The sequence below is a fragment of the Dipodomys merriami genome, unplaced genomic scaffold (assembly GCF_024711535.1).
Source record: "Dipodomys merriami isolate MVZ:Mamm:240054 unplaced genomic scaffold, mDipMer1.0.p SCAF_4, whole genome shotgun sequence".
NCBI lineage: Eukaryota > Metazoa > Chordata > Mammalia > Rodentia > Heteromyidae > Dipodomys > Dipodomys merriami.
Genome location: NW_027205603.1, coordinates 22,937,645 through 22,960,448, shown reverse-complemented (window position 1 = coordinate 22,960,448; position 22,804 = coordinate 22,937,645). Strand labels below are relative to the sequence as shown.

Genomic DNA, 22,804 nt, shown 5'->3' with positions numbered 1-22,804 from the left:
AATGGGATAATTTTGATAAGTAGAGATTTCTTTGGGTGGGTCATTGGGTGTAGTTTGAGTTAAAGATGTGAATGCAGGAACAATCAGGACTACTTACAACCTCATGTGACTGGGTAGACATCTTTTTTTTTTTTTTTTTTTTGCCAGTCTCTGAGCTTCTTTTTGCTCAAAGCTAGAACTCTACCATTTGAGCCACAGCCCCACTTCCAGCCTTTTTTGTTTATGTGGTACTGAGGAATCAAACCAAGGGTCTTGTGCGTTCTAGGCAAGCATTCTACCACTAAGCCACATTCCCAGCCTCTACATAGACATTTTAAGAGTACAGATAACACCACACAAACTGTGTAGTTTACTTCACATCCTGTTGTGTGCTATAAGTCCTTGAATAGACAGCAGGAGTTGTAATTACATGAGGTACTAGTTTGAATTTAAAACTAATGAGGTTTAGAAATGATAAAACTGTTACAAATTTTCAAAATACCGTTATTAAAACTGTGCCTGGATTTAGTTTTTGCTAGAGCAGTGGCCCACACAGTTTCTCATTAAACACTTGCGTTTTCAGCTCTGCAGGTCATGTGAGTCTGTTTCCAGAACTTGCATCTGTGGTCTCTGTGGGACGGCAGCTCTAGACAGTGCTGTGGCGGGTGGGCCTGCCTGGCAGCATCCAGCCAAACCCCATGTATAAAAAGCAGGCAGTGGGCTGGATGTGGCTTGTGGATCAGGCTATCAGAACCTTGCTGTAAAGCCAAGCTAGAGCTGCCTTGCCCACTGCAGATAAGAACCAGGAGTGGGAACTGGATGTGACTTCTCACAGCACAGGACCTGGCTTTGTTTATGTAAGGGTTTCATTTCAATAGCAGCTTTTTCCTACCCTTCGGTGGCTTGTACCTCTATGAGACTTAAAATAGCCTTACTTGGAAAAATTGCACTCAGTAAAAACTGCAGAAATTCCCTTTGAGTTCACAGCCACTCTTTTCCTGCTTTCTGGGCATTGGAAGACTCTGCTCTAAAAATGTGTCCATACAGACTGACTACTATTCTTCCCTTGTCTGGAAAGCAATTCATTATCAGAAAATGTTCACCACTCCAATTGGGGAATGAAATCTTTTGGGACTTAATTTCCAGTACTATGTTTACTATGGAAGAGTCCAGAAATTTGTACTGTGTATGAGCTCAACAAATAATTTTAATTAATTAATTTATATAATAACTACCAAAATAAATTGCCTAAATTTTCACTTTAGAAGATTCTTAAGGTATTGTGTCTTTCAATACTGTCATTTAATGGTTACATTAGGAAAATAACAAATCTTTCCATGTATCCTAAAAATTGCAGAATTTTTGTTTTGTTTTGTTTTTGATTGGTCTTGGGGCTTGAACTCTGGACTTGGGCCCTGTCCCTGCACTCTTCAGCTCAAGGTGAGAGCTCTACCGCTTGAGCCACAGCGCCACTTCCAGTTTTCTGGTGGTTTATTGGAGATAAGAGTCTCATGGACTTTCATGCCTGTGCTGGCTTTGAACTGTGATCCTTAGATTTCAGTCTCCTGAGTAGTTAGGATTACAGGCGTGTGCCACTGATGCCCAGCAGAATGTTTTCTATACCTCTACTGGACTGTACTGGTAACTTTTGTATGTATGTCATGTTGGGAATAGAAACCAAGGCCTTAGGCATGCTAAGGCAAGTTTTCTACCATTGGTTTCTACACTGTAACCAACTTATAGGTTAAACTATTTTGTGTATTTCAATTTTTTGGTAGTGGACTTATCTTAAAGCATGTCTTTCATTTATCACAGGTTTATGTTGTAGAATTAGTTCTAGACTAGATAAAGACTTTTTTATTTTTTTTTGGTGGGGACGGAGAAGTTTAAGTACTAGGGCTTGAACTTAGGGCCTGGACACTGTCCCTTAGCTTTTTTTGCTCTACGAGCTACAGCTCTGGTTTCAGGTTTTTAGTGATTAATTGGAGGTTTTTAGTGGTTAATTGGAGTCTCTCAGACGTTTCTGAGTGGGCTGGCTTCATGCCTTAAACCTTGGATCTCAGCTTCTGAAAAGCTAGGATTACACTAGTGCCCAGCCGAAAAGTTTTTAAATTAATGCTGTTAAGTACTAGCTATTAAGTACTTTAAAAAAAATCTTGATATTGCCAGGCACCTGTGGCTCACGCCTGTAAGCCTAGCTACTCAGGAGGCTGAGATCTGAGGATTGCAGTTCATAGCCAGCCCAAGCAGGAAAGTCTGTGAGATTCTTATCTCCAATAAACCACTAGAAAACTGGAATTAGTGCTGTGGCTCAAGTGGTAGAGCGCTAGCCTTGAGCTAAAAAGCTGAGGAACAGTGCCCAGGGCCAGAGTTTAAGCCCCACGAGTGACCAAAAAAAAAAATCTTGATATCAAAATTATTTAAGTATAATACAAAGAAAAAATTATGCATTCCAAGATATACTGCTTCTAATAATTGCTTTTATAATTATAGATTTTCTAAATAATATTTATTTATATATCGTATGATTCAAACTAGTGTTTTGATTCAAACTAATGTTTACAAAGACCTGGTCTAAGGACAGTAGCGTTTTTATATTTTCTTCTTCATAGGAAAAATGTGAGCTATTAATTTGTATTGAATTACTTTATTTTGCTTTTAACTTTGCTCCTAGTTATTCATGTCATCTGTAGATAGAACTAGACAAGAGGCAGAAATAGGTTTTTTTAAGTTATTATTATAACTATCAATCATTCTAACTATAATCTTTTTTAAAGGAAAACGTCATTAAACAAAAGATTTGTTAAGAGTATTGAAATATTCAAGGAAAGTGAAACTATAATCAAAAAGAAAAAAAATCTGTATAATCGGGTACTTATATATATAGGAAAGTTCATAAAATTAGAAGCTTTTCCAAAGTTCCAACTGAACATTAATCCTTATAGTAATTTATTGTGAATTTCAGGCCTTTGGGAAAGAATTTGATAAACACTTTGGGAACAGAGGTTCTAAGCTCTCTAGAATGAAGCTCTGTGACTTTGGTGTCATTACTGACTCACTGCTTACAAAAATGAGGAAAGACTCAAAGCCACCTGGAAATCTGAAAGAATATTCACCATGGATGAGTGAGTTCAAAGTGGAGTTTCTGAGAAACGAGCTGGAGATTCCCGGTAGGTTTACCACCAGTATGACAAAACCGAATTCTAAGGATAGCATGTATAATATCCGAGAACACTTTGCTTCTAAATAGTGATGCTGAGATCATGTTAGTTACCTTTTAAAAAATTAGTATAATTTTCATTTTTAGGAAAGTACATAATTACTGTGAGATAGTACACTTCTCCAAATGGCCACGGCAGTGAGAATTATTTTATATCCCTGATTATGGTTGAGATTTTTATTTAGTAAAATAGTCATCCAGAACCATAGATTTCTTCCAGGCATGTCCTGCTTTGCTCCTTTTTCTTCTGAAATAAGCAGAGGACAAAATCAAGTCACCTCTTTAGGTATCAGCTGGCCCCCTTTAAAGAGACTAGTTGGTGATTAAATGACCTACCTGCAGGAAATGGACTGTGACATGGTGGATAGAGTCACATAGCAGGTTGGCCAGATGGGAATAAGGTATAATTATTTTCAGGAGAAATGTGTATATTCTATTTTCTTTGTCTTGGAATTTTCCAAAGGGGAAAAGTATTAATCTGGCTCATTGTAGCAAATACATGAAAAAGCATGTTTTTATTGACAAGTATGCAGCTACTTTGTGTTTTTTTCAAGGAAAACATTCATCTATAACTTTCCTAATGTGTAGCCTGATCCTTCTTGAGATAATACAGTGTTCTAGGTCAGGGTGTTATGTATTTTTTTTCTTTTTTTTATTGTGAAATACAGAGGGGTTACAATTACATGGGCAAAATAATGAGTACATTTCTTATCAAGCATTGTAGCCTCCTCCTTTGTTTCCCCTTCCTATTCTATCCTACCCCCTGTCCCTCCCAACTCTCCCCCCCTACCAAAGTTGTAAAGTTTGTTTTTGACATAACAACTTGTACGTCTCATTGTTGCAATGGGTCCACCTGTATCCCTATTTAAACAATTTGTTTTTTCCCTTCCTCTCCACAAATTATAACAACATCAAATACAGTGAAAGCAGGGTTTATACCGTGGGGGAGGGACATACAAAGGAACAAAGAAATAATTTTATAAATGTGTTAGAAACAATCACATGAAAGAAAAAAACATTTGAATACATATCTTAGGGTTCATTTAGGGTGTTATATTTTTTGTTAGAAATTTGTCTAACTGGGCTGGGAAGGTGGCTCAGTGGTAGAGCGCTTGCCTTGCATGCCTGAGGCCCTGAGTTCGATTCCTCAGTACCACATAAGCAAAAAGAAAAAAGCCAGAAGTGGCACTGTGGCTCAAGTGGTAGAGTGCTAGCCTTGAGCTGAAGAGCTGAGGGACAGCGCCCAGGCCCAGAGTTCAGGCCCCATGACCGGACCCCCCAAAAAAAAAAAGAAATTTGTCTAACTGGAATAGGAGACTATCTTCCATTAATTGGCTAAATTGACATAGCATTAAAAAGTAAGTACATTTTCTTTAAATGAATACTTCAAGTCATAAATTGATCATGTCCAAAGAACATTTTTAGTAAATCAATAGATAACTTTAAAACATGCAGACTCTGTACTAGTATATACCTGAGCAAGGCTTTGTGTTTTACTTTAGGTCAATATGATGGCAAGGGAAAGCCACTGCCTGAATACCATGTACGGATCTCTGGGTTTGATGAACGGGTAGGTATGAGGGTCTGTGACCACTCTCGTTGTGGTGAGGACTGTCAATGTTAATGTGCGAGTGTTGTGTTTGTCTCTATTAAGTAAAGGGATGGGTAATTTCCCATGCGGATCTCAGATTTTATGGCATCTTCCTACTCTACTATTGACTAAATTTCTTTCTATAATGTTGCCAGTATGTCAATGTCAATCATGTTTAAGGTATATAGTAAACTCACATGGTAACTTCCATGTATCCATTATAAGGAACAAGGGAACAAGCCCAAAACAAACTTTGAGTGTTCTTACAAATGTTGAGAGATAGTGTATCTTAAAAATGAGTTTCCAAGTTTTCACTGTCCAGAGATTTCCATAAAGTGAGACTGTTTCTTTTTTTGTTTTCTTTTTGAAAAGGCAACAGCAGGGCTGGGAATGTGGTTTAGTGGTACAGTGCTTGCCTAGCATGCATGAAGCCCTGGGTTCCATTCCTAAGTACCAAATAAACAGAAAAGGCCAGAAATGGTGCTGTGGCTCAAGTGGTAGAGTGCTAGCCTTGACCAAAAGAAGCTCAGGGACTGTGCCCAGGCTGAGTGCAAGCCCCATGACTGGCAAAAAACCCAAAAAACATGAATAGTTTCTTAACTTTTGAAGGTAAAAGTAATGGCTTCCTTGAGAAAACCGAAGCGCATCATCATCCGAGGCCATGATGAGAAGGAGTACCCCTTCCTTGTGAAGGGAGGTGAGGACCTTCGGCAGGACCAGCGCATCGAGCAGCTCTTCCAGGTCATGAATGTCATCCTGTCCCGGGATGCTGCTTGCAGTCAAAGAAACATGCAGTTAAAGACGTACCATGTTGTACCCATGACCTCCAGGTGCGGCCCCAGTGGATGTGGATGTGTGGAGACAGAGGAAAGAGAGGAGGCAGAGATGGATAGAGGGAGGGGGTTGGGGAAAGTAGGATGGGGAGAGGGAGAAGGAAGGAGAGAGAGAGAGAGAGAGTGAGAGAGAGAGAAAGAGAGAGAGAACCAGGAACATGAAGAACCCTGCGCCTGGTCCTGCGGGACTGTTCTGCCCTGAGGTGGGTTTGGCATGTGGGACACGTCAGTGCCTTAGCTCTTACACAGCGAGTGCAGGCTGGATGTAACAGTCTGAGGCAGTGGGATCTGCACAAGGAAGATGTGAAGAATGAATAGGGAGAAAACTATTTTGTTTTCAGTCTCCATAACATTTTTTCTAGTGAAGAAAGAGCAACTGGGTTTGCATTTATTGATAATTCTATTTTCCTTTACAGATTAGGAGTAATTGAATGGATTGAAAATACTCTGACCTTGAAGGAACTTCTTTTGAATAACATGTCCCAAGAGGAAAAAGCCGCTTACATGAGGTACTGTGACGCTGACTGCTGCTCCTCAGGTGCTGCTGCCCTCCTTCTCGCTTCACCCACATCTCGTTGGTGCCTCTGGTCCGCTGGCTTGCAGTACTGTTGTCTCAACTACCATTTCCATTCATGTGACAGGACCACTTATGATTATGCCTTCAAAACCGCATCCTGGCCTGTGCTTTATTTGCCTCTGGTGGGGCAAACAAAATGAATGGATACTAAAACAGAGAATTAGAATCATTTCATGGTACTAAACACTAAATACTAATTGTATATGTTGTACAGTTTTTTACAGTATTAATTTATTTGAGGGAAAAGAAAATAAAATAACCAAATAATACGATTAGTAATTAATATGTAATTGATTCTGGGTTCTATATTGTAGTTTCAATTCCTAATTCATTAACTCATTTATTTCTCATGGCATTTATTTCTCACTTATTTCTCATTGGCATTTTGTACCGACATGGAGGCTAAGGTCCAGAAAAGCTCAGTAACTCATTACTCAGGACTCTCAGCAGCAATACTGGGATTATTAGTGGTTTCAAATACACCATAGTATGAATACTTTTTAATGTTCTCTGTCCTTCTCTCCATTTTTCATGTTTTCTAAGATGAACACATATTTTAAGCAGAAGTGTTGTATTTTTATTTTTTTATTTGCTCTGTGCTTCCATAAATGAAAATAACAAAAACATCATGGAAGACATGTTACCAGCCAACACTTGACTAGCTTGGTGACAAGCTGTAGAATGAAGGAAGAAGATATGGCTCAAAGTCATAGCAAGACCTAGTTGTCTTTATTATGCGCCTTGGCTTTCTGGAAGAACTCAAATAGTTGCAGTATTTGCCTTAGTCAGGAACAGTTTCCATACATTTAAGCATATTCTCTCATCAACCCACATTCCCAGGTAATAGTAAATAGGGCAACATCTGCTGATTTCTTTCTTTTTTTCCGTATAGTGCAGAAAATAGGATCCTTTTTTGTTTTTTGAGAGTGTCACTGTCAACGCCAGTCTGGCGTTGAACTCATGATCTTCCTCTCTCAGTCTCCCAATTGCTGGGATTATAGAATTGCATTATCACACGTTACTTCCACCATCTCCTAATTCTGCACTCCTAAGTCTTATCTCAGAGTTACTTCTCCTCTCTCTGGAAGACAGAGAAGCTTATGGATACAGATTCCCAGTATCAATCCCAGGTCTCTGTTTGTCACTGGGAGTTTTACACAGGATGGGTGTCGAACTTGGAACCTACCCTTTCCCTACTCCCAAGCCTCATTTTGTGATGTAGTCATGTGGAACCAAATGTTGTGGGAAGTTGGAGGTAAACATGATTACCAGTGGAGTTGAAAGTGCTTTTCCAATACAGAATGGCACAAAGTACTTTGATTACCTTTTAAAACCAATTGCTTCCAGCCTCCCATTATTAAAGTTGGAAGTATTAAAAAAATAATAATTTAGGGGCTGGGAAGGTGGCTCAGTGGTAGAGTGCTTGCCTTGCATGCATGAGGCCCTGGGTTCGATTCCTCAGCACCACATAAGCAAAAAGAAAAAAAGCTGGAAGTGGCGCTGTGGTTCAAGTGGTAGAGCACTAGTCTACAGCTGAAGAGCTGAGGGACAGCGCCCAGGCCCAGAGTTCAGGCCCCACGACCAAGAAAAAATAATAATTTAGCATGTTGCAGCCTAGTGATTTCCATTTCAGTTACAACTAGGAGAAAGCTGAGTGCAGTGGCTTTTGCCTACCAGATCTCTGCTTCCTGGGAAGCTGAAAGAGGAAAAATCATTTGAGTTTGTTGCTCAGGTTCAGCACCATGAGGAGACTCTTGTCTCCAAAACAAGGCTGGGTGCTGGGTGCTGGGTGCTGGTGGCTTAAGCCTGTAATCCTAGTGTTGGGTATGCCTCAGGATGTTGGAGTGTTGCCATGTGCTAGTATGCACAACGGAGCATGGGCTTTTATCTCTAATGCGGCGGGCCCTGCCCCTCTGCTTAGATTGGCTGAGCTCAGGTTCATAATCTGCTTGCCACTGGCCAGTTTGAAGTACAATTTTTGTTGTTGTTGTTGGTCATGGGGCTGAGCTCAGAGCCTGGCCCACTGTTCCTGAGCTCTTATGCTGAAGACTAGTATTCACTTTGAGCCACAGCTTCACTCCCAGTTTTCTGGTGGTTAATTGGAGATCAGAGTCTCATGGACTTTCCTGCCCCAGCTGGCTTTGAGCACAGTCCTCAGATCTCAGCCTCCTAAGTATCAAAGATTGCAGTTGTGAGCTACCAATGCCCAGCAAAATAATCATCATAATAATTATTATTATAACAGGGTGTGGCTTAATAGGAACAGGATATCTTAATTAACAAGAACAGGAATGTAACTAAAATATTCAATGAGCTTATAACAGGATTTCTTAATTACAATGTAACAATAATAAGATATAACAAGGCCAAACCACCTGGCCAGAAAACATATTTGATAGAAAAAGTTTTTCTCTCACTAGCTCTTCTGGAGGCTGAGAATTATGGTTTGAAGCCAGCCCAGGCAAGAAAGTCTGTGAGACTCTTAACTTTAGTTAACCACTACAAAAAACTAAAAGTTTAACTGTGGCTCACATAGTTAAGTGCCACTTTGATAGAGAAAGCTAAGGGACAGTAAGTACTCAGGTTCTGAATTCAAGCCCTAGTATCAACACACACAGTCTTTTACACACATACACACACACACAGATGTAGTTCAGTGGTGGGGCTCTTGCATGACAAATGAACATGAGACCCTGAGTTAGATCTCCAGTTCTGCAAAAAAATCAAAACAATAGCAACAACAACAACAAAAATCCTAAGAGGAAAGAATTAATATTAAAAGGGAATAGTTGGTGAAGTTAACTTAATAATACTCAGAAACCAGTTACCGAAATTGTTGAACTGCTCAGCCATGTATTGTGAACTTACCCTATCTCTAGGTTTTTAGTTTTGTTATTGCTGCTCATGCTGCTATTTTTATGAGACAAAGTCTCTCTATGAAGCCAGGTCTGGCCTCAAACTCAGAATTCTTTATGTGGGCCACCATACTTCTTTCTTTTAAAAACTTGTTATGGCTTTTGACACAAACTGAAAAGCAACCAAACATACAGATATTGTATTCAACAACCCAGAAAAGTTGATCACTAATGGAAATAACTTTTCAAGTTCAAGTTAAGTATCCAGTACCCCTTTAAAAAAAATCCTCCAGGGCTGGGAAGATGGCTCAGTGGTAGAGTGCTTGCCTTGCATGCACGAGGCCCTGGGTTCGATTCCTTAGCACCACATAAGCAGAAAAAGCTGGAAGTGGTGCTGTGGCTCAAGTGGTAGAGTGCTAGCCTTTTGCTGAAGAGCTGAGGGACAGCGCCCAGGCCCAGAGTTCTGGTCCCACTACCAGCAAAAAAAAAAAAAAAAAAAAAAAAAAAAATCCTTCATTGTGAATTAGTTATGTAGCTACATCCTACCTAGAAATGGTAGAGACATTTGTGGCAGTGGTCTAAGAACACAGAGACTCTCCATTTTCGGTGAGTGCAAGTTTTCGTTTGTAGTCTAATGTGGCCTAACCTCCACTGCCTGCTCATGGTAGCGGTGTGTGGTGCTGTCAGCCTTGTCAGGGTATTTTTTAATATAAGAGTGCAGGGTTCCAGATGCCCCTCAGTAGATGAATGGATCAAGAAAATGTGGTATATATACACAATGGAATTCTATGCCTCCATCAGAAAGAATGACATTGCCCCATTTGTTAGGAAATGGAAAAACTTGGAAAAAATTATATTAAGTGAAGTAAGCCAGGCCCAAAGAAACATAGGTCTCATGGTTTCCCTTATTTGTAATATCTAGTAGATGTATGAGTCAAGTGGAAAAGGTCAGATAATGTGATGTCAGGAAAATGAACCCTTAGATATGTATTTTAATGTTTTCGTTTCTTTTATGCATGTGTTTCTAACGCATTTATAAGATTATCTCTTTGTTGCTTTATATGTCCCTCCCCCACAGTATAACCCCTGTTTTTACTATATTTGATGTCAGTATAACTTGTGGAGGAGATGGGGAAAAACCAGTTGTTTAAGGATACAGGTGGACCTGTTGCAACAATGAGAAGTACAAGTTGTCATGTCCAAAACGAACTTTACAACGTCGGTGCGGGGGGGGGGGGGGGAGGAGAAGGATTGGGATTGGGATTGGGGGGGAGGGGGGAGGCTGGGAAGGGATGTGAAGGGTAAACAAAGGAGGAGGCTGCAATGCTTGGTAAGAAATGTACGCATTATCCTGCCCATGTAATTGTAACTCTTCTGTACAGTATGTTCACAAATAAAATTAAAAAAAAAAAAAAAAAAGAGTGCAGGGTTCAGGCCTAGGTCGCAGGAATTGGTTTTTAGTTTATCTTATTCTTCTGTGTATGAAATGGGAAATACATTGACAGTTTGTATGTGAGTTTTACATAGGAAATTGCTTGGGTTAAGAAAGAATAATGGCATATTAAAATTTTAGATCCAAAGTAGCATAGATTTGATGTTAATATTAAATATGATGGGGCTGGGAAGGTGGCTCAGTGGTAGAGCACTTGCCTTGCATGCAAGAGGCCCTGGATTCGATTCCTCAGCACCACAGAAGCAGAAAAAGCCAGAAGTGGCTCTGTGGCTCAAGTGGTAGAGTGCTAGCCTTGAGCTGAAGAGCTCAGGAACAGCACCCAAGCCCAGAGTTCAGGCTCCACTACTGACCAAAAAAAATAATAATTATGATAAGTTGTATTTATTTTTCCTTGACTCTTCACTCTTTTTCAACAAATTCTTGGTGATTTTTACCTCAAAAAAAATCATACAATGTTCAGTTTCTTTCTAATTCTGTGCCCCTTTTCTTGTTAGTGATCCCAAAGCACCAGTTTTTGAGTATAAAGATTGGCTGACAAAGATGTCAGGGAAACGTGATGTTGGAGCTTATATACAAATGTATAGGTAAGTTCTGCTTTGATACGCCTTTGCATTATGTAGTTCATTCTCAAAATTACATTACTATATACTTTGGATTCCTAGGAATTTTTGCCTCCAAGATCATTAAAATCTAGTTATTTGATAGTTGAGCTTTAGTAGAAACAAAGAGTTTTAAAATGGAAATTTCAAGCTGGGCTTGGTGGCACATGCCTGTGATCCCAGCCATATGTGAGGGACTAAGGAGGAGTATCACAAGGCTGAAGTAGGCCCCAAGCAAAAATATGAGACCCTTTCCAAATGGGATGGAATGCACACACCTGCCTGGCAAGCGCAAGTCCTGACAATGCGTGTTTAAATTTCAAGTCTCTAGAAATTCATTCTAATGAGATATTTTCCTGTTATTAAATCATAGGGGAGCTAATCGTACAGAAACAGTCATGGCCTTTAGAAAAAGGGAAAGTAAAGTGCCAGCTGATCTGTTAAAGTGAGTATATTTGTCTGTTCATAAATGTCCTGCAAGTAGTGGTGTGGGAAGGTGACATGTGGCTCTGTCTCTCAGGAGGGCCTTTGTGAAGATGAGCACAGGCCCAGAGGCCTTCCTGGCACTGCGCTCCCACTTCGCCAGCTCTCATGCACTGCTGTGTGTCAGCCACTGGCTCCTGGGGATTGGAGACAGACACCTGAATAACTTCATGGTGGCCATGGAGACGGGTGGTGTGATTGGAATAGACTTTGGACATGCATTTGGATCAGCTACACAGGTATGTTGGCCTTAACTCTCATTGTTAGTTTACAATTGTCACATGATACCCTCCAGAAATGGATAGTTTTAAATAAAATCACTGGTTAGGCTGGTTTCTGTCATGGTCATTAAATTTGATGTTCTAAAAGGAAGAAAAAATAATCTCAGCCTCATTTTGGGCTTGTTTAGACAATAATGTGAGAGGTAATAAACTGTGTAATTGGAGCCCGGAAGAAAAATAAAAGGACTTCACAGCAGGTTCCTAAAGACGCATAACCAAAATCTCTTGCACAAAGTAGGCTACAAATATTTTCTCTGTCAGTAACCTGTGACTGTTTTATATTGTGAATCTAAATGTCTGTGGACTCTGTGCTTCTCTTCAGCCTTTTGCTGTAAGTGGCTGATGCAAACTGAATTGATTACTTTTAGGTACAGGAATTCACATTGCTGTAGCTGATTGTGTATGTATGTGTACTCAAGTTTGAAATCAGAGCCTAGTGCTTGCTTAGCTGGTACTCTACCACCTGAGCCATGTCTCCAGCCTGGATTTTTGCTGGTTTTCTGGAAGATGTACTCTTGTAGACTTGTAGACTTTTCTGCCTGGGCTGGCTTAGAAACCACAGTCCTCTGGATCTTAGCCTCCCAAGTGGCTAGGATTATAGGTGTGAGCCACTAGTGGCCAGGCTTTTAAGAAAAGTAGAGTTTGCTGGGCACTGATGGCTAATGCCTGTAATCTTAGCTACTCAAGAGGCTGAGATGTGAAGATCGCAGTTTGAAGTCAGCCAGGGCAGGAAAGTCCATGAGACTCTCATCTAAAATTAACTCCCAGGAAGTGGCGCTGTGGCTCAAGTGGTAGAGTGCTAACCTTGAGCAATAAAGCTCAGGGACAGAGCACAGGCCCTGAGTTTAAGTACCATGACCACAAAAAAGGAAAGAAAGAAAGAGAGAGAGAGAGACAGAGAAAGAAAGAGAAACAGAAAGAAAGGAAGGAAGGAAGGAAGAAAGAAAGAAAGAAAAGGAAAGAAAGAGGAGTTTGTATTCTCACTTAAAAGCAAATAGCAACTTGGAAAGGATATTTTATTCATGCCTATCACTGTGAGATTTGTACTGCATATATGTTCTACTTCTTTCATGTATTTTTTTTCTCTTATTTAGTTTCTCCCAGTTCCTGAGTTGATGCCTTTCCGTCTTACACGCCAATTTATCTATCTGATGTCACCGATGAAAGAAACAGGTCTTGTGTACAGTGTCATGGTCCATGCACTGAGGGCCTTCCGCTCAGACGCAGACCTGCTTAGCAACACCATGGATGTGTTTGTCAAGGAGCCCTCCTTTGACTGGAAAGTAGGCTTTGTTTTTTTTTTGTTTGTTTGTTTGTTTGGTTTTTGTCCATCATGGGGCTTGAACTCTGGGCTTGGGTGCTGTCCCTCAGCTCTTCAGCTCAAGGCTAGCACTGTACCACTTGAACCGCAGAGCTACTTCTAGTTTTCTGAGCGGTTTATTGGAGATAAGAGTTTCACGGACTTTTCCTGCCTGGGCTAGCTTTAAACCATGATCCTCAGATCTCAGCCTCCTGAGTAGCTAGGATTACAGGCATGAGCCACCAGTGCTAGCCTAGGCTTTGTTTTTGTCTATACTTTTCACTTTAGTGCCAATGATTGACCCTATATGTCCTGTTGTATAGCAAAATGTATCAAGTTATTATTTTGTTTGCATTTCCCACAATTAGCATTTAGGGTCATTTGGCCTGAAATCCAGATAAAAAGTAAAACCTTGGTTAGGTGTTAGTAGCTCACGCCTGTAATCCTAGTTACTCAGGAGGCTGAGATCTGGGGATCATGATTCTAAGCCAGCCTGGGCAGGAAAGTTCTTGGGACATGGACCTGTGACTCAAGTAGTAGAGTGCTGGCCTTGAATAAAGTTGAGGGACATCACCCAGGCTCCAAAGTTAGAAGAACACTTTTTATTTGAAGACCACTGTTGCTTCACTGGAGTTTATTTCTAACTTGAAGTGGGACTCACTGGTGATGGTGGGTCCAATATTTCTCTTTGACACAACTTTTAGTGTAAAAATATTAGATAGAGGACATTCCTTGATCCAGAAAAGGCACAGTGCTATCTTTAGTCTCAAAGGTTATCCTGACTGCACACACGCAGAGAATTAAGCCTAGGAAGCTCCCCTGTGACCTTGCACGTGTCCATGCAGCACCTGAGCTGCATGGCCTCCGAGAACCTAGAGAAAAGCTAGTCCCAGGGGCAGGTGCTCGGTCTTTTTAAACAATTACTTCTTGATTTAATCAATTTGAATGTGTGTGTCTACGCTGTTATAATATACAGAGAAAAATAATACTCTTTTTACTTAGAATTTTGAACAAAAAATGTTGAAGAAAGGAGGATCATGGGTTGAAGAAATAAATATAACTGAAAAGAACTGGTATCCTCGACAGAAAATATGTTATGCTAAGAGAAAGTTAGCAGGTGCCAATCCAGCAGTTATTACATGGTAAGTTATTACATGCTCCAGCATTACTGTGATATCTATACCATATGCACAATGTGCTGAGCACCTCAGGCCTTTGGCAGTGGTGTTGCTGTCTTCACCATTCAGACGAAGAGAGCAGGGCTTAAAGAGGCTGACTGCATGTTAGCCTGTGTCAGAGGCAGGCTGTGTGTACACACCTGTGCGTCCAACCCGATGCTCTGCATCGTCTTCAGGTTCTTGGCCAGTGTCTGGCAGGCCAATATCTGGCATAGCTGGTACCAGTATAAGGACAAAAAGGTGCAGTTTTAAATGGGTGTCAAAATACGGTTATCTACATGAAGAGATTTGGGGTTTAAATTTGATTTTTTTTCTTTTTAGCAGATTTTACCTATTTGGCCCTCACTGCCATGAGCACTAACACAGTATGTGCTTATAAAATAAGAATCCACATTGCTGGTTGTGTGTAATGCATGGCTATAATTCCAGCTACTCAGGAAGCATAGATTGAGGGATCTTCTGTTTAAAGCTAGGCTGGGCAAAAAGTTATTGAGACCTTATCTCAGTAAATAAGTCCTATCTACTGGGAAGCATAAATAAGATGGTGGTCCAACTCTAGCTCCAAGGTGGAGCATAAGCAAAAAAGGGCTGGAGGTAGGGCTTAAGTGGTATAATATTTACCTGCCTGGCAAGTGCAAGGCCCTACCCTGAGTTCAAGCACTAGTACCAACAAAAAGGAAACATAAAAATCCCCATTGCATTAGCTGAAGGTTAGTTTTTATTTTTTTTTCTTCTTGAGATTTAAAGCAAATAGAAAAGTAGAGATTATTCTTAGGAAATGAAAAAATGAGTTAGATCTAAGAAGTAAGTAAGAGTAAGTGGAAATCTCTGGTTGACTGTTTTGACAAGGTTGCCAAGGTATTCTCTGGTCTTTCCAACAAAGCATGCTGGTAAAAGAACGAAGTTGGATCTCTCTCACACCGCTTATAAAATTAATTCAAAATGGAGCAAATATAAGAGATAATCCTGTAAACCAAATAGGAAAAAACAGAGGAATACATTTTCATAGCATTGAGTGTAGCTGTGACATTTAGCATTTTTAGGTGTGATACCAAAAGCAAGAACAAAACAGATCAATTCAGAACTTTTGTGTATCACAGGATACCGCCAAGAAAGGAGGCAGCGGGCCGGGATGTAAGTCAGGGACAGAGTGCTTACCTAGAATACATAAGGCAACACTGCAAAATGAAAACCATTAAAAGCTACAGACTGAGAGCATTCTTGCAAATCATACATCTGACAGAGGACTTTTATCTAGAATATACTTAAGATCTCTTACAAATCGATAACCAAAAGAAAACCCAGCCAGGTGGTACTGACTTACACCTATAATCCTAGCTACTCAGGATGCTGAGATCTGAGGATTACAGTTCAAAGCCCGGCCAAACAGGAAAGTCTGTGAGAACCTTATCTCCAAATAACCACCAAGAAGCCGGAAGTAGATCTGTGGCCTAAGTTGTAGAATAGCTAGCCTTGAGCAAAAAAGCTCAGGGACAGCACTCAGACCCTGAATTCAAGCCACTGGACTGGCACAGAAAGGGGGTGGGGGTTTGGAGGGAGGGAAGGAGGAAGGTAGGAAGGAAAGGAGGGAGGGAGGGAGGACCAATTTAAAAAACAATAAGTCAACACATTTCTCTAAAGAAAATGCACAAATAGCCCAAAAGCACATAAAGAAGGAAAATATAAATGTTACTGCTCATCCACTAAGATGGCTGTAAGGTAGAGTATTACATGTGTTGGCAAGGCAGTGGAGACATTAGGGACCTCATGCACTGCTGGTGAGAATGGAAAAATGGTGTGGTTGTTATGGGAAACAGCCCCATGATTCTCAAGAAGTAAAACAAAGGGCAGAGAGTGTGGCTTAAGTGACCCCGGGTCATTCTCTAGTCCTAGAGATAAAACAGAAAAAAAGACAAAACAGAAAATTGTCATTTGACCCACTGGTTCTACTTCTGAGTGTCTCCCTAAGAGAAATGAAAGCATATGTCTGCACAAAAACTTATAAACAAATATTGATAACAGCAGTATTCATGTTTTATTTTCCTACAAATTCAACTTTTGACTTTAAGGTTATGAGCAACAGAAAAAAGTTAAGTAATAAGCTAGAATGTTTGTCAAGGATAGCTAGGAATCCAGGCAGCAAAGAAAGAAAAAATTGGTGTTTGTGTCCTCATAGCTGTTTAATCTTTTTCCAGTGAGGAGTTACTTCTGGGCCATGAGAAGTCACCTGCCTTTGGGGGCTACACAGCTGTAGCTCGAGGAAGCAGAGAGCACAACATCCGTGCCCGAGAGCCAGACAGTGGACTTTCAGAAGAGACTCAAGTGAAGTGTTTGATGGACCAGGCCACAGACCCCAATATTCTTGGAAGAACTTGGGAGGGCTGGGAGCCCTGGATGTGAGGTCTGTGGGAACGTGACAGCAATAAAGCAATAAGTTTGGGCTGGGAAGGTGGCTCAGTGGTAGAGCACTTGCCTTGCATGCATGAGGCCCTGGGTTCAATTCCTCAGCACCACATAAGCAGACAAAAAAATAATAATAAAGCAATAAGTTTATTTTGAATACGTTATTCAAAGGATCTCTAAACTTTCATTGATAGCAATTAGCCAGCTGATTTTGCTGAAGCACTAATCTTTTTAGTGATATAATTCTGTAGCATAGTTTCAGTCAAGATCATGACAAGTGAAGGAGTGTTGATAAGAATCAACATTTTATAACAAACATAATAGGAAAACATATGTCCAGGTTCATCAAAGTCTTAAGTATGTAGCCAGTGAAACTGATGTTCTCAATGAACACTTTATTGTCATTCTCATTGGGATATTGGAAATAATCCCTAGACTTCATCACTAAGATTTTGTGAAAATGAAGCCAACAGCAAAATTGACAGAATTTACACTGTGTCAAATGATCATTCAAATTATAAAGGCATTACACGTATCAATTGCAAGTGAGAAAACTGAAGCTTCAAATTTAGGTTGCAGAAAATCACTAATAATTGTTTCAAAAACCAAGGCCTTTATGAACTATAAGGTGTTTCTGTGCAGTATACAGTAAATTGGTTCAAAATTTTAAATAAGAGAAGGTTGTAATGAGACAAGCTGAATATTAGAAATTGTTTAGGACACTAACAAACTATAAGCTTACTAAAAAATGCTAATTTCAAGCTGGGCACCAGTGGCTCATGCCTGTAATCCTAGCTACTCAGGATGCTGAGATCTAAGGATTGAGGTTCAAAGCCAGCCCAAGCAGGAAAGTGTGTGAGACTACTCTCTCCAGTTAACCACCAGAAAACTGGAAGTGGCACTGTAGCTCAAGTGGTGGAGCGCTAGTCTTGAGCTGAAGAGCTGAGAGACAGCGCCCAGGCCCAGAGTTCAAGCCCCACACCCTACTCCCCTACGCCCCACAAGAAAGCGAATTTCATTTCATTCTTCAGTTACAAAACAAGTTAACTAAGCAAAACAATCTCAGATGATAAATACATTAATTATTTATTTAGGTGTTTAAGGTCTCGTACCAAGTTTTCTCTCAGAACTATAACCACACCTTCCCAGACTGTATAAATATATGGTTGGACTAGTATTAATACATATCACTATTTCAATATAGGAATAATAAAGACAGGCAAAGCTGTGGTTGTGACATATTGAGAAAGTGTTTTGTTTAAAATGAGAAGATTTTAAGATCGTTCTCTAGGTTTTTTTCTTTTCTTTCTAGTTTTGACGAAGAGGAAGTCTTAAGGAGGGTAAAAACCTCAGTCTTAGCATTCATTCTTATGACTCTGATTCACAACTGCAATCAGGAAATCTTCAGAGATCTCACATAGGGTGATGAGGAAGATAAGAAAGGACTCCTTGTTTGAGACAAATTCCTTATTTGGAACATCTGGAACAGCAAGATCTGATTATGAAACCTAGAAATGGCTCCTTCCCTCCTGCCCTCCAGGCTATGTCCTGTAGCTGTTTTCAGATTGACTTTTAGATTTTTGTTGTTTTTGGTTCTGAAATATTTCTCATTGGGAGCTTTTGTATGATTTTGAGGAGTAATCATGAATTTGTTTAGTTCTGGGGAATGTTGCTTGTCAGATCTCTCATCTTGCATATGCAAGGGACTAAGTTCAATCTACAGCACTACAAAGAAAATAATTCACATAGAAAAAAACATTTCGAGGCTAGGTGTAGTGGCTGAAGCTTTACTTAGGAGGCAGAGATTGCAAAAGCCTGGTTCAAGGTCAGGTTGGGCTACAACAAATTGATGAGACTCATCACAAGTCATGGCTAAGAGCAGCATCCTGCACTTTTATCCCAGCTGTGGAGAAGCACAATGGATGTGCACAGTGGTGGGCACCTGTCATCCCATCAACACAGGAAAGCACAAATGAAGAGGTTTACAGCCCAGGAGTCAAAGGCATTGAGGGAGACCAACAACTAGCACAAGCCAAGCGCTGGTGGCTCACGCCTGTAATCCTAGCTACTCAGGAGGCTGAGATCTGAGGATCATGGTTCAAAGCCAGCCTGGGCAGAAAAGTCCGTGAGTCTCTGATCTCCAATAAACCACTAGAAAACCAGAAGTGGCACTGTGGCTCAAGAGGTAGAGTGCTCCTTAAGCTGAAGAGCGCAGGGACAGCACCCAGGCCCAGAGTTCAAGCTCCACGACCAACAACAACAACAAAAAAACTAGCACAGAGAGGGCCTGGAAAGTAGCTCAGTTAGAAGAGCACCTGCTTAGCTCGTGTGAGGACCTAAATTTAAGCCTTGGTACTGTCCCCATCCCCCAATCTCAAATGAAGCACACAGCCCTTCATGTAGTTTTAAGACTAAGGTGTTCATCTTACAAAACAGTTCATTGTATTACTTGCCAACTTTATTGAGGTAAATGTGGAATGTATTTTGGCATTAAAATAAGTATTTATGCTCTTATGAAATAACGTCTATTGAACCAAAGAGATTTCATCCTTAAAGAAAAGTGACATGAAAATTCTGTCTACACGTGATTGAGGAAAATTTTTGCTACAACATAAAAAGGAACAGTATAGGCCTGTTTTGGACTTGAGTTTATTACACTGTATTATTCTGCAACTATAATTATAAAAACTTTGTGCTTGTGTCCTGATAATGTGAGCTATATTCATGAACTGGATTACCTTTGTTATAGGAAACTCTGGTTTTTTGTTTTGTTGTTTGTTTTGTGCTAGTCCTGGGACTTGAACTCAGGGCCTGGATGCTGCCTGAACTTTAGTGCTCTACGCTTATGCTCTACCACTTTGAGTCACAGTTCCACTTCCAGCTTTTGGTGGTTAATTGGAGATAAGAGTCTTATGGCCTTTCCTGCCCATACCCTGCCTGGCTGGCTTTGAACTGCAATGCAAGTCCTCAGATTTCAGCTTCCTGAGTAGCTAGGATTACAGGCATGAGCCACTGCACCCAGCGACAGAATCTCACTATGTACTACCCAAGATCTCAATCCTCCTGCCTCAGCCTAGGATTCTGGAATTACAGGTATACAGTGTGCCACATCTGGCCAGAAACCTTGTTTTTTTAACAACTATCTTTTATTTCAATAAAAGTTCATTGTTGCAAGTCAGCTGTTGTTGTTGTGTTTGTGGTTCACCAAATGATGAATGAGAAGAAGTTTATTGTACCCAGCATTCAGAAGGCATTGATTTAGTTAATCTAGATAATCTAGATTCAGTTAATCCAGATCTAGCACTTACTGCTTATCTGACTCAGCTGTTACCCAAATTCTTGTAAAATGGACATCTGGTTTGGTGACCAGGAAATTAAAAAGACATCTAATTGATTACAATTACACAGAAGTAATATTATTTTTATTAGGCATTTTAGTAAACTATTAAGGGTGTGTGTGCGCGCGTGTGCTTGTGCATGTGCGTGTGTGCAAGCATGCCAGTAGCTGGTCTTCAGGGCCTTGACCTCTGCTCAGCTTTTTTTCACTGAAGGCTGGTGCTCTTATCTACACCTCCAGTCTGGCTTTTTGCCGGTTCATAGTTAAGGATTTGTCTTCTTTCAACTTCAATTTTCAGATCTTAGCCCCCTGAATAGCTAGGTCTATAGGTGTGAGTGACCAGCACCACGCTGAATTACTAAGTACTTTAAAGGTAGAAGTCATGTGCACTTTTCTCAAATATAAGTGTTCTAAAACAAACTTTTTTCTCAACAGTAGAGGTTGAGTGTTTTCTTAACCAATACCTTAGAGAGCCTCTCCCACCCTCTCACTCACCACTGCTTGGAACTGAAGTCAGTTGTGAGAATAATAGTAGCCGCCTTTAAAAGCTATTCCTAAAAGAAATAACAATCATTTCCTCAATTTCTTGAGCATTTCTTGAGTACTATTCATTAGTAACTTCTGCTTCAGAAAATTGTCTTTGTAGTTAAATGGAAGCATGGCTCCATGAGTTCCACATTCTTCCTTTTGAATTTAATGAAATTAATTTATGTATTGGCTTTTTCTCTCTCTGTGTGTGTGTGTGTGTGTGTGTGTGTGTGTGTGTGTGTGTGTTTATACATACTGATATTGGGGCTTGAACTCAGTGCTGTACACTCTTGGTTTTTTCATTCAAGGCTAGCACTCTGCCACTTCACACTTCAGCCACAGCTCCTCTTCTAGCATTTTGGTAGTTAATTCTAGCTTTCTAGTTAATAGTCTCAAAGATTTTCCTATCTATGTACCTTGAATTTCAGATTTCAGCCTCCTGAATAGCTAGGATTATAATCATGAGCCACTGGCATCCAGCAGAATAGACTTTTCAAAAAGCCAAAGGCAATTTTGTGCTTTTTTGGGGGGGGTTCCGGTCTTGGGGCCTGAACTCTGGGCCTGGGCCCTGTCCCTCAGCTCTTCAGCTCAAGGCTAGCACTCTACCACTTGAGCCACAGTGCCACTTCTGGCTTTTTTCTTTTTACTTATGTGGTGCTGAGGAATAGAACCCAGGGTCTCATGCATGCAAGGCAAGCGCTCTACCACTGAGCCATCTTCCCTGACCCCAATTTTGTGCTTTTAATAGGAATTATATTGAATCAGGAAACTGCTGTCACACTGCTGTAACTTTCACTTTTCTTGGTTAATATTATCCCCAGGTATTTAGTTCTTTTGGATGCTGTAAGGCATCACATTTCCCTCTAGTTATATTTTCATGTAGCCCCTGGCTGGTGTATATAAACACTACTTAGCTTACATGCTGGACTGGTGTTCTCTCCTCACACAGTGCAAGGGTGTTCGTTTGTATGCTTGAACCACCCCTGCACTGTTGCAATCTTACTTTGCCATAGTGAGTAAACCTTTCTTTTTTTTGTTTTTCTGGTCATAGGGTGTGAACTCTGGGCCTGGGCACTGTCCCTCAGATCTTCAGCTCAAGGCTAGTACTCTACCACTTGAGCCACAGCACCACTTCCGGTTCTGGTTTATTGGAGATCTGAGTCTCATGGACTTTCCTGCCCGGGCTGGCTTTGAACTGAGATCCTCAGATCTCAGCCTCCTGAGTAGCTAGGATTACAGGCGTGAGCCACCAGCACCCTGCTTAGTAACCCTTTTTTATGTGTTTGTTGGTTGTTTTTTATTGTTGTTGTTATTGTTGTGGATCATGCCTGTAATCCTACCTATTCAGGAGGCTGACATCTTGAGGAATATAGTTCAAAGCCAGCTTAGGCAGGAAAAGTCTTATGAGCCTTTTTTTTTTTTTTGGTCAATCATGGGGCTTGAACTCAGGGCCTCAGTGCTGTCCATGAACTTTTTCATTCAAGGTAGTACTCTACCATGTTGAATCACAGCACCACTTCTGGTTTTCTGGTGGTTAATTGGAGATGAGTCTTAGACTTTCTTGTCGGAGTTGGCAAGATCTCAGCCTCCCGAGTAGTTAGGATTACAGGCGTGAGCCACTGGTGCCTGGCTCTGTGAGGTTCTTATTTTCAGTTAACTACCAAAAATCCAAAAGTGGAGCTGCAGGTCAAGTGGTAGAGTGCTAGCCTTGAACAAAGAAGTTCAGAGAAAGCTCCCAAGTCATGAGTTCAAGCTCAAGGACAGGCACCATGAACAAAGAAACATGGCCCCTGTTCATAACAGATCATGGCACCTAGTTTCCTTTTGCCTTAGGCTTGGTACAAAGGCAATGTTGATGTTAGGAAGTTTCCCCTTCTCAGATCTCTTCTGGATGAGTTTGAGAGCTGGTGTTCTATAAATAGTATAACATTCAGTAAGCCCGTCAGGTACGTGTGTGTGTGTGTGTGTGTGTGTGTGTGTGTGTGTGTGTGTTTCCTGTCTTTGTTTGTTAGACTTCTGTTCCAGTTTTGTATTCTTTTTGAGACAAGGTCTTACTGCTTACTCAGTCCATTGAGCCTCACACGTGCTATCCTCTAACACCGCCTCCCCAGTGCTGGGATTGCAGACGTGTGCCTCCTTAGTTTGTCCATTTTGTGGACTTCTTCAAAGAACCAACAGGTGCCAGTT

General features: G+C 40.7%; 1 protein-coding gene across 1 annotated transcript in view; it reads left to right on the top strand.

Annotated features, from left to right (window-relative positions):
- The window catches only part of Prkdc (protein kinase, DNA-activated, catalytic subunit), a 170,971-nt gene extending 151,108 nt beyond the window's left edge, over window positions 1–19,863 (top strand). Inside the window, exons 77-86 of the mRNA XM_069990688.1 lie at window positions 2,945–3,149; window positions 4,702–4,769; window positions 5,400–5,620; window positions 6,040–6,132; window positions 11,003–11,092; window positions 11,481–11,552; window positions 11,628–11,829; window positions 12,966–13,154; window positions 14,174–14,313; window positions 16,545–19,863. Of these exons, the coding sequence (XP_069846789.1) occupies window positions 2,945–3,149; window positions 4,702–4,769; window positions 5,400–5,620; window positions 6,040–6,132; window positions 11,003–11,092; window positions 11,481–11,552; window positions 11,628–11,829; window positions 12,966–13,154; window positions 14,174–14,313; window positions 16,545–16,749 (1,485 nt within the window). The 3' untranslated portion in view covers window positions 16,750–19,863. The remainder of the gene's footprint in view (window positions 1–2,944; window positions 3,150–4,701; window positions 4,770–5,399; window positions 5,621–6,039; window positions 6,133–11,002; window positions 11,093–11,480; window positions 11,553–11,627; window positions 11,830–12,965; window positions 13,155–14,173; window positions 14,314–16,544) is intronic.
- Window positions 19,864–22,804: the final 2,941 nt, after the last annotated feature.